The sequence below is a fragment of the Macaca thibetana genome, chromosome 5 (genome assembly GCF_024542745.1).
Source record: "Macaca thibetana thibetana isolate TM-01 chromosome 5, ASM2454274v1, whole genome shotgun sequence".
NCBI classification, from domain to species: Eukaryota; Metazoa; Chordata; class Mammalia; order Primates; family Cercopithecidae; genus Macaca; species Macaca thibetana.
This window is the reverse complement of record NC_065582.1, coordinates 138401832-138412780: the sequence shown is the minus strand read 5'-3', so window position 1 is coordinate 138412780 and position 10949 is coordinate 138401832. Positions and strand designations below refer to the sequence as shown.

General features: G+C 41.0%; 1 protein-coding gene across 2 annotated transcripts in view; it reads right to left on the bottom strand.

Moving 5' to 3' along the window:
* Positions 1–333: 333 nt before the first annotated feature.
* TXK (TXK tyrosine kinase) overlaps positions 334–10949 on the bottom strand; it is a 72769-nt gene continuing 62153 nt past the window's right edge. The window contains exons 13-16 of one of the 2 annotated variants that reach the window (XR_007725636.1): positions 10546–10664; positions 8212–8369; positions 4231–4383; positions 334–2463 (exon numbers count right to left, since the gene is read on the bottom strand). Coding sequence is in view for 1 of the 2 variants with exons in the window: in XM_050790151.1 (XP_050646108.1) it covers positions 4315–4383; positions 8212–8369; positions 10546–10664 (346 nt within the window). In the remaining variant the exon portion in view is untranslated. Of the gene's footprint in view, positions 2464–2889; positions 4384–8211; positions 8370–10545; positions 10665–10949 lie in introns of those variants that run through there. The other variant, XM_050790151.1, reaches the window with a different exon arrangement.

Here is a 10949-nt window from a genome sequence, read left to right as displayed (position 1 = left end):
CATAGTTGTGGGAGTGTAAATTAGTTCAACCATTGTGGAAGACAGTGTGGCAATTCCTCAAAGATCTAGCATCAGAAATACCATTTGACCCAGCAATCCCATTACTGGGTATATACCCAAAGGAGTATAAATTATTTTACTATAAAGATACATGCATATGTATGTTTATTGAACTTAATGTATAATTTTTTTAAAAAGTTAAAAATTGGAAATAACTCAAATATTCATTGAAATTAGAATAGATAAATATGTAAAATAATTGTACAATTCAAGACAATGCAAAAATGAGAATAAATGAAGTACAACTATATACAACAAAGATGGATGAAACAAACATATTATTGAGTGCAAGAAGCTAGGTACAAGAGAGTACATACCACAAAATTCCATTTATAGAACATTTTAAAATAGCCCATACAAATCCAAGGTGCTGGAACTCAGGCTATTAATTACTCTTGGGTTAGTGACAAATAGGGAAACAGAATGGCTTCCGAAATTCTAGAATGTTTTCTTTCTTTTCTTTTTTCTTTTTTTTTTTCTTTTTCTTTTTTTTTTTTTTTTTTTTTTTTGGACAGAGTTTCACTCTGTTGCCCAAGCTGGAGTACAGTGGCACCATCTTGGCTCACTGCAACCTCTGCCCTCCAGGCTCAAGCGATTCTTGCTTGTGCGCCTCAGCCTCCCAAGTAGCTGGGATTACACACATGTACCACTGCACCTGGCTAATTTGTGGGTGTGTATGTGTGTCTAGTAGAGGTGGGGTTTTCACCATGTTGGCCACGCTGGTCTCGAACTCCTGGCCTCAAGTAATCCGCCCACCTTGGCCTGCCAAAGTGCTGGGATTACAGGTGTGAGCCACCACACCTGGCCAGAATGCATCATTTCTTGATCTGAGCCTGATTACAGAGATGTATTCACTTTGCCAATATGAATATACTCACGATTTGTGTACTTTTCTTTATGTATGTGTGAGCAAAGAGTTAATAGCGGGTCTGTACCATTTTTCTCCCAGAATTAAGCCTGCCTGGGAAATTGTAGGTTTGTCTTCTCCCAGCACAAGTTTCTTGTAAATGACCCAAATTAAGACAAATTTGGAATGTTGGGTGCCAGGGACAGAAACTTTGTGCACTGTGAAACCTACAATCTATGGGACAGTACATGGGGCTGGGAGACCTGTGAATCGTAGGCCTATATGACTGGTGGGAAACTCAAGTAGAAGTTTCTTTGCATCAAGATGAACCCCACATACCACAACATCATCCCCAGCAATCATGCACGCTCTTTAGGCAGGTGAGGAGGGACCCAGGCATCATGCATGCTTAATTTCCTGTCCTGTATCCTACTACAAAGTTAAGCAAATTTAGTGCCAGGCTAAATGCTGTTGGATCTCATCAGTTTGCTTGCCAGTTCAACCATGTTACCAATATCATGGTGGTACCATGTGTTGTACTTCAATAAAAAGTTTACTAAATACCTTTATCTATTCTTGCCAAAAGGTTATTTTCACTGATTGTATATTCTTCTTGGCCTCCAAATTAATTCCATTTTTCTGAGCCTCCTCTCTGTCTGTTGACCTCCTATATTCTCCTTTTTAGGACTCTACAATCAACCCCTAAACCTCCTATTCAATTATTATGCAGAGCTGTTTAAATATTGCACTATCTTCACCTCAAATGACCCAGAGAATCCTCATATCAGTAACTAATATTAAGATTGGTTGCAAAACATAGTTCCCTTCCAGGAGAAGTTGTATCTTTTCTTTTTTCTTTTTCTTTTTTTTTTTGACAGAGTCTCACTCTGTCGCCCAGGATACAGGGCAGTAGCACAGTCTCCGCTCACTGCAACCTCCACCTCCTGGGTTCAAGCAATTCTGCCTCAGCCTCCCGAGTAGCTGGGATTACAGGCACACGCCACCACGCCTGGCTAACTTTTCGTATTTTTAGTAGAGACAGGGTTTCACCATGTTGGCCAGGCTGATCTCTAACTCCTGACCTCAGATGATCCACCTGCATTGGCCTCCCAAAGTGCTGAATTACAGGCGTGAGCCATTGTGCCTGGCTGACAACCTCTTAAAGAAACTTTTTTGTTTAGTTAAACAAAGAATGGTAAATCTTTTTTCATGCACATTCAAAATTCACACATTATCTGGACTCTTAGTTACCTAAGACATACCCCCAGTTATTCTTGTTCCTAATTTAGTATCTCAAATTTTCCTGAGGTGTTAAAACAAAAGGAATAGAGCTTGCCCAGTACCTTAGAAGTGCTGCACCCTCTTAGAAGTGCCAGGCACTGTCATAGTTGTTGCCCTCTTAGAATGATTTACTTCTGGGTGTCACTCTTTGCTCTGTACCTGGTACATCTATAGTGATGGCAGATGCTCCATACTCAGTCCTGGCTTTTCAGAGTTTGGCTTTGCTGGGTTTTTTCTTTCTTTCTTTCTTTTTGAGAGAAATTGGCACTTCCAAGCTGAGTAAAACATGGAAAGGGCAACTTACTGCATCCATATATTGATGCTACATTATTTCCTATGTCATAACATTAACCTCCCTTCTGTCCACTTTTGCTGTTTCGTAGTCTCATGTCTTCTTGAGCTAGACTATCTTATATAAATTCACATATTATGTGAATTGAGATCTCAGTAATAGGAGCCTTCTATCTCTCTTCATCATAACAGGAGTCATAGGAAAGGGGGTGTGATAATCTCAGAAACAGACTAGCATCTCATACAAACTTGTTTCTGTTTTTGAGACAGGGTCTCGCTCTATCACCCAGGCTGGAGTGCACTGGCACAATCATGGCTCACTGCACCCTGGACCTCCTGGGCTTCTGTCTCAGCCTCTCAAGTAGCTGGGACTACATCACTACACCTAGTTTTTGTTTTGTTTTGTTTGGTAGAGACGGGATCTCACTTTGTTGCCCAGGCTGGTCTCAAACTGGACTCAAGCTATCTTCCCACCTCAGCCTCCCAAGGTGCTGGGATTATAAGCATGAGCCACCACATTCAGCCAAAACATTTCTGAGACCACCACTTGAACTATCAAGTATCTTCTTGTACCTGATTCTCATTAGAAATAATACACATTTACTGAGTGTCATTGATATATAAAGATACCATTCTTTGAGTGGGGAAATATAATTTAAAAGTCACAACTACTGACAATCAACAATTTAAACACTAATGAGAATAATAAAGCTTGTTCCCAGAGAACCATGATACAGGGTGGGAAAGTACACAAATAATGGGCTCCTGTTGTTAAACTTCATGGTAATTACACTTGTGCGTTCTCCAGTATCTTTCTTCCTATTGTACTCCTGAAGCACTCAGAATGATAAAGATAAATTTCTGATCATTCCTACAAAGAGTGCAGGCAAAGTTAAGATTTAACTGTGATTGCTGGTTGTTTCATCTTGAATTCAAAATCCTGAATTTCCGAAACAATGGAGCTTGATGTCCCATTTGGCTATCTTACTTTTGTCTCCTCTTCTAGAAAGAACAAGTCATCTTCCTGAAAATTACAGGAGACACTTACTATGACAAAATAAGGCCTCTGAAACTGTCTAATCTCACATGTAAAAAGTGTAAAATCACAGAACTAAAATCAGGTTCTGGATTTTCCTGGAAATAGGATGTCACCAGGGTCTGTTCAAAGGTGAGCTTTGGCTACATCTTATAACAGTGTTTAAAACTCAAATGCAAAAAAACTGCTTTCAATATAATCAGATATGTGGAAAAACAATTTGTTAAATAACATAGGAAGATCATATTAACAAAAGACATTTCCAGAACACTAGCATTCATGCGGTTTATAAAGGTGCCTTTACTATAAAGATCTACACAGCCCAAAAACATGAAATTATTCAAGGGAGGCCCTCTATCCCATGAATTGGCAGAATTCATTTTCATCTTCTATGCATGGATCACCGAAGTGAGGAATGTCACTCCTCTTCAAGAAGGAAACACTTTCAGCCTTGTGAAGGGTCAGGTTTTCATGTAACCTCAAGGGTTCCTGGGGCTATGATCATGAAGAGCAGCCACTATGAAGACTGCTGAGAAGCCTTTTTCACTTCTTCACATTCGGGATGTGAAATGTTTTACAGAAAAATAAGAGTGTGCAAGTCCCTCTCACACATAGCGAAACGATTGTCTGCATACTCTTAAATTTTTAAAAGTTTTAAAAACTGTGATCTTTGCACTGTTTACAAGAGTCAGCAACCACGAAGAAAGATATTCACCGTAAGTGGCCCCATATGGTGAAGATGTTCACAATAGGTGACAGTTTTGCAAGATGACTCTTTGAGTTGGCATTCTGTTTCGGGTTACCAGGTTTCCGCAATCTCTGTGAGAGCCCGCAGCAGCTCTGCAAACGTAGGGCGGCCTTTGGGTTTCTGGAAAAGGGAAGTGGGGGTGGTTAGCTTAGCTTAACCCACTTATGCCAAGTGTTTCATTTTTGGAACGCTAAGCATGTGGGAGTTATTTATATCCCACTGCTCAAGATCATCGCCAAGGTCTGATTTTTCACTCATGCAAAAATTCAAAAAATTGCCACCTGTGGCATAAATGGGCTAAGGATCACTCAGAGACCAGCTCTGGAACTTGCTGGCAGAGACCTGAATCTAGGCTGGCTCGCCACAAAAAGGAAGAGAAAGGTATCTCCACCGACATACCACAGCGTGATTGGCAGTTGAGCGAGGCGTGAGTATGAAAATGTTAGAGAATGCTGCAAAAATAAAATGGCTAGACCTGCAAACACTGGCCACATGTGGCTATTTAAATGTAAATTCCTTAAGATGACATAAATGTTTAAATTCAGTTATTCAGTCATGCTGGCCACTTTTCAAGTACCCAATAGCCAGAAGTGGCTGCTATATTGGGCAGCACAGATACAGAACGTTTTCAGCATCTCAGAAAGTACTCTAGGACACCACCACCCTAGAGACATATTTGGATGACTTGACATGTGTGAGGTCAAGAAAGGGCTGGCAGAAGGGGCATCTAGAGTACCAGGCTCCCAAGCTCAGTTCAGGGTATCTATGACACCTGAGCCGTTATAGAAAGGAGGATTTCAGTCAGAAAGCAAAAGGCATGTTTTCATGAGGGACTTTGAAGATCCTGGGGTATAGGCTGTGCTTTCAGTCGCAGTCAACAGAAAAATAAGAGTGTGGAAGTTCCTCTCACTCATAGCAAAATGATTGCTGAATATTCTTACATTTTAAAAAGTTTTAAAAGCCTGTGATCTTTGCACAGTTTTCAAGAGTCAGCAACTCTAAAGGAAGATATTCACCATAAGTGACCCCATATCCCTGGTCATGGAGCCAAGGATTGGAGCATTTTTTCCTACTTCATTTAAGGGTGTGGTTTTCCTACTTCATTTAAGGGATGGCACTGTCAGCATCTTTGAAAACTGTGGGAAACAGAGCTACTCATAGTAGCCACATTCTCACAGGTGTCACCAACAGCAGGGTCAGCGGAAAGATACCCCTCTTCATGGCTTATAAACAGAGAGCCTCAATAAAATAAACAGAGTAGAAGACAGCACAAGTGCAAGTGAGGGTCCTCATTGAGACTCTGGGAATAAATTGTGGAGCTCTCTGAGGAACCTGCTTCTATGCATGAATCCTGAAATTTGTCTCTCAAATATAACATAATCACTTTTGACTCTAATGCCCTAAGCACATGGGGTAAAGTTGTAGGCAAAATCAACTTTCGCACCTGACACAATGGCTCACATCTGTAATCCCAGCACCTTGGGAGGCCAAGACAGGAGGACTGCTTGAGGCTGGGGCAACAAAGTGAGACCCCATCTCTAGAAAAAATTTTTAAAAATTAGCTGGTCATGGTGGCACATCACTGTAGTCCCAGCTATTCAGGAGGCTGAGCTCGGCGGATTGCTTAAGCCCAGGAGGTCAAGGCTGCAGTGAGCTGTAATTATGCCACTGCACTCCAGTCTGGGCAATAGAGCAAGACTCTGTCTCAAAAATGAATCAACTTTTTCTTTTCTTTTCTTTTTTTTTTTTTTTTTTTTTTTGAGACAGTCTCGCCCTGTCTCCCAGGCTGGAGTGCAATGGCGTGATTTTGGCTCACTGCAACCTCTGTCTCCCAGGTTCAAACAATTCTCCTGCCCCAGCCTCCCAAGTGGCTGGGATTACAGGTGCCTGCCACCACGCCCAGCTAATTTTTTCGTATTTTTAGTAGATACGGAGTTTCACCATGTTAGCTAGGCTGGTCTTGAACTCCTGATCTCATGATTTTCCTACCTCGGCCTCCCAAAGTGCTGGGATTACAGGCGTGAGCCACCACACCTGGTCAAATCAACTTTTTCAAACAAATAAATCAACATAACTACACCATTGTATTAATCAATGTTCTGACTGCAATTTGAGACTAATGTTGTTTACATGTTCCTTCTGACGACATCCTACTGATCACTTCCCTTCCTCCTTCTCTGTCTCAGATCCACTTATATATAACATCTCAATAAGTATTATATTACACACACACGTACATGAGTATTATTTCATACACAAGGTATACTTCTGAGCTACTTACATTATTATTGCAAAGATGCTCCTAAAATAGTTGTTTGTTACTACTTACTGAACATTTTTCTGAACATTTTCTTTATAGCTTACTGAACATTTTTCTATGTCTTTCAAGATTCCTTGTAAAGTAATTAATATATGTAAAATATTTTCATACATTGGGGCTTTCTATAAATGTAATGCTTCTTGGAATATGAACAACCACATCACTCTGAAAATACTCAATATTCTAGTGTTTGTGGTTATAAATTGATAATCAAGTGCTTTATTTTTTCAGCCAGGAGGAAACTTCTCATCAAGCTGTAATTTTCTAGGCTGAAACTGTCAGCTGGAAAGAGAGTAAAGCTCTCAAAATCACGGGGAAGTTCACTGAGAAGGGCAGGGGTGTGTTGAGTCAGTGTCCAGAGGTGGAACAGAAGCCCCTCTGGCTTTACTTCTAAGCTTGGCATTTCAACAAATAGAAAAACTAAGTTCTGGAGAGATTTCTTCCTGAATGGAAGTTCCTGACACACTCTCTGCCTCCATTCCCAGTCTAGTTTAATCTCTAGCAGGAGTCCTGAGTGTCAGAAGACAGATGAAACCCATTACTATTAGCGTTAGAAAAGCAAGACAAAGGAAAGTTGAGTGAAGTAAATGGAAACACCATCTTTCTTTTTCAACGTGGAAGTTTAACAAACCTCGTTCTACCCTTAGTTTCCACCATTAATTCTTTCATTTATTCTTTTATTTGTTTGTTTGTTTGTTTGTTTGTTTTGAGACAGAGTCTTGTTCTGTTGCCCAGGCTGGAGTACAGTGGTGCAATCTCAGCTCACTGTAGCCTCTGCCTCCCAGATTCAAGCAATTCTCCTATCTCAGCCTCCCAAGTAGTTGGAATTACAGGCGTGCACTACCAGGCCTGGCTAATGTTTTTAGTTTTAGTAGAGACAGGGTTTCACCATGTTGGCCAGGCTGGTCTCAAACTCCTGACCTCAAGTGATCTGCACACCTTGGCCTCCCAAAGTGCTGGGATTACAGGCGTGAGCCACCACACACAGCCTCCATCATTTAATTCTTTTTTTTTTTTTGAGACAGAGTCTCTCTCTGTCGCCCAGGCTGGAGTGCAGTGGCACGATCTCGGCTCACTGCAACCTCTGCCTCCCAGGTTCAAGATTCTTCTCCTGCTTCAGCATCCCCAGTAGCTGGGATTACAGGCATGCACCACCATGCCTGGCTAATTTTTGTATTTTTAGTAGAGACGGGGTTTTACCATGTTGGCTGGGCTGGTCTCAAACTCCCGACCTCAGGTAATCCACCTGCCTCGGCCTCCCAAAGTGCTGGGATTACAGGCATGAGCCACTGCACCCGGCCCATTAATTCTTAAAGCTAATAAAACACCTAATCACTGAGGCTTGAGTAACACCAAGAGTTTCTGCAAGAACCAATCTCAAACAGATAAGACTCAGGAAATGCACTGAATTCCTCAGATAAAAGGCCATTGTTCAAAACAAAATGGATTCATGACTTTGTAGTGAGTTTGAGATAGAAATAGTACTTCAGACTCTCAGGATCATGACCAAGACACAGATGCCTTTTCCTGCCATGACAGAGTTCTGAAGTCATGTTTGTGATAATCAGATCTGCTCTCAGATGTTGGGACTGCCAACCTTCGTAGGAAAGTAACGTATACTTACTTACCTCATGCCAGCAGCTGTACATAACTTCATATATGGACATTGGTGCTAGGTGAGGGCGATATAACCTGAAGCCTTCAGAAATAGCTTCCACGACTTGCAAATTTGACTTATTTTCAAAAGGCATTTTTCCTTCTGTAAAAACTTCCCACATTAAAACTCCTGCAAACAAAAATGCATGAAAACAAGGGGTTAGAGAGAAATGATTGCTTGGGAACTGAAAGAATAATTTCAAACTACAAGGCATTATTTTTGTGCTCCAGGCTTTGGGTTATAACCATCCTGAATAACAGCGGTTCTATCAAGGAAGCAAATCATATGTACCTCAGGTTTCAAAGAGACCTGTAACCTGAAAATAATCTAAGTGAAAACAATGCCTTTCCTTTTCCATGAGTTTTGATTGCCTTCTCTATCAGGAGAAAATGCCGGTAGCATTTCCTTTTTTTTTCTTTTTTTTTTTGAGACAGGGTCTCACTCTGTCGCCCAGGCTGGAGTGTAGTGGCATGATCTCAGCTCACCGCAACCTCTGTCTCCCAGGTTCAAGCAATTCTTCTGCCTCAGCCTCCTGAGTAGCTAGGATTACAGGTGCCCACCACCATGCCCAGCTTATTTTTGTATTTTTAGTAGCGGCAGGGTTTCACCATGTTAGCCAGGCTAGTCTTGAACTCCTGACCTCAGGTGATCTGACCACCTCAGCCTCTCAAAGTGCTGGGATTACAAGCGTAAGCCACCACGCCTGGACTAGCATTTTCATTTCTAAGTAGCAGTCATGTCCCTGCACTCTGAAATCAATGAACCTTTCTGTCATTCCATAGAAACTGACAAGATTATGTGAGCCTCTGCTGCCTACTTAGCCAAGAGTTTCAGCCAGTAAATGGCATGTGTCCCCTTCTTTCTGCTAAAAGATTAGACTGATGGGCAGAGCCCCAGAGTATCTAGCCGGGTCCAGTAATCATTGATTGATTGGTTAGTGAAATTCCTGCAAGAACTCCCAATTTGAGTTCATTCAATTATTCACTTATTCTACAAATATTTGCTAGACATTGATGAGAGGCCAGGCATCTCCCGGGGCCTGGAGATTTTATACGTTTGAGATCAACCCATGTGCCTAAGGAGCTCACTGTTCAGTGAGGGAGTAAAATTCAGGGAGTTCTAACTGTTCTGCAACCTTCGATGAGGTCCCTATATTGCTCTTCACTGGTGTCTAAGATGTGGTCTCACAACCTAACTGCTCTTCAGTAGAGCTTCAAATGTCACCTGCTGAGACTATCATATGTCCATGGAAAGCTGATGAGATTAATGACACAAGCTTAACCTTATTGTATTTTTTTAAATTTATGTTTTAATTATTTTTTAGGCAGGTTCTTGCTCTGTCACCCAGGCTGGAGTACAGTGACACGATCCTGGCTCACTATAACCTCAAACTCCTGGGCTTAAGCAATCCTCTTGCCTCAGCCTCCCAAGGAACTGGGACTACAGGTACATGCCACCACACCTGGCTATTTTTTTTGTTTTTGTAAAGACAGAGTCTTGCTAGGTTGCCCAGGCTAGTCTTGAACTCCTGGTCTCAAGCAATCCTCCCACCTCAGCCTTCCAAAGTGCTGGTATTGTAGGCCTGAGCCACTGTGCCCAGTTTTAACCTTATTGTAGACAATAAAACTGACACCCTTCTGAGGACCCGGAACCCACAAGCCTCCAGGCAGTTCTGGGTGAAAGAGGATACATCGATTTTTGCATATTACCATTTCTTGAAAATCAACCTCGAAACTTCACTGGACGTGGGTCTATGGTGTCTCTTTTTCAATGAAGAACATTATCCAATATGAATATCAATTCACAGATCTCAAGGAAGCCTATGTCTAAATTCCACAAACTTTAAAGTTAAGGAAGTAAATGAGATGCCACCATTTTTTAAACTCAGGTTTTAAGTTCAGGTTAACAACTAAACAATTGGAAAATAGTCAAGCTGCTTCATAGTTTAGACAATGAAGTTTACTAATTACACTCTAAACTCAACAGTGTCATAAGATCATTTTTCCTTCAAGCGTCTGCAGAGTGGAAAACTTGTCTGAGTTTTTTCTAGGTCAGTAGACTCTTTGTTACAGTTTTACAGTGAGTGCCCATGGAGGAAGGAAAAGATCCAAAAGTCAGACGTATGTAAGAAGGTATGTGACACTAGTTGCCAAAGACAATCGGGATGTGGTTAGAACACACAGAAGGAAGAACAATTACAAGAAGACTTTTTAAAAAATTCTACATCAATTAGGAAATCAAAGTTAAAAATAACATATTGCCCATTTTATTAAATCAAGATCTAGCAAACATCAGATGCACTCACCAAATGACCAGACATCAGATTTACTGCTGTACTTATTGAAAAGAAAAACTTCAGGAGGGGACCACTTGATTGGGAACTTGGCTCCAAAAGAACTGACATACTCATCATCCAAAACATACCTACAGTTATCAGATTCAAAGCACATTGTGTTAATTACTTCCAAGCTCTATTTACTTCAAATCCCTTTAGTTAACTCTAAGTTGTTAAAAGACAAAGTATTTTACCCTAGAAAGCTTGTGGACACCTTCTTGTTAGTAGAGTGTGAAAGTGCCCTTGATAATGTTTCCTCCCCAAATCATGTTTCAGTTGTGTTTGTTTTATGTGGATCTCTGAAAATCAGAATGCTGCTTCAGTTCAAAACATGGCTCACTGTTTATGTTAATTATGGTAAATTCTTCACTCTA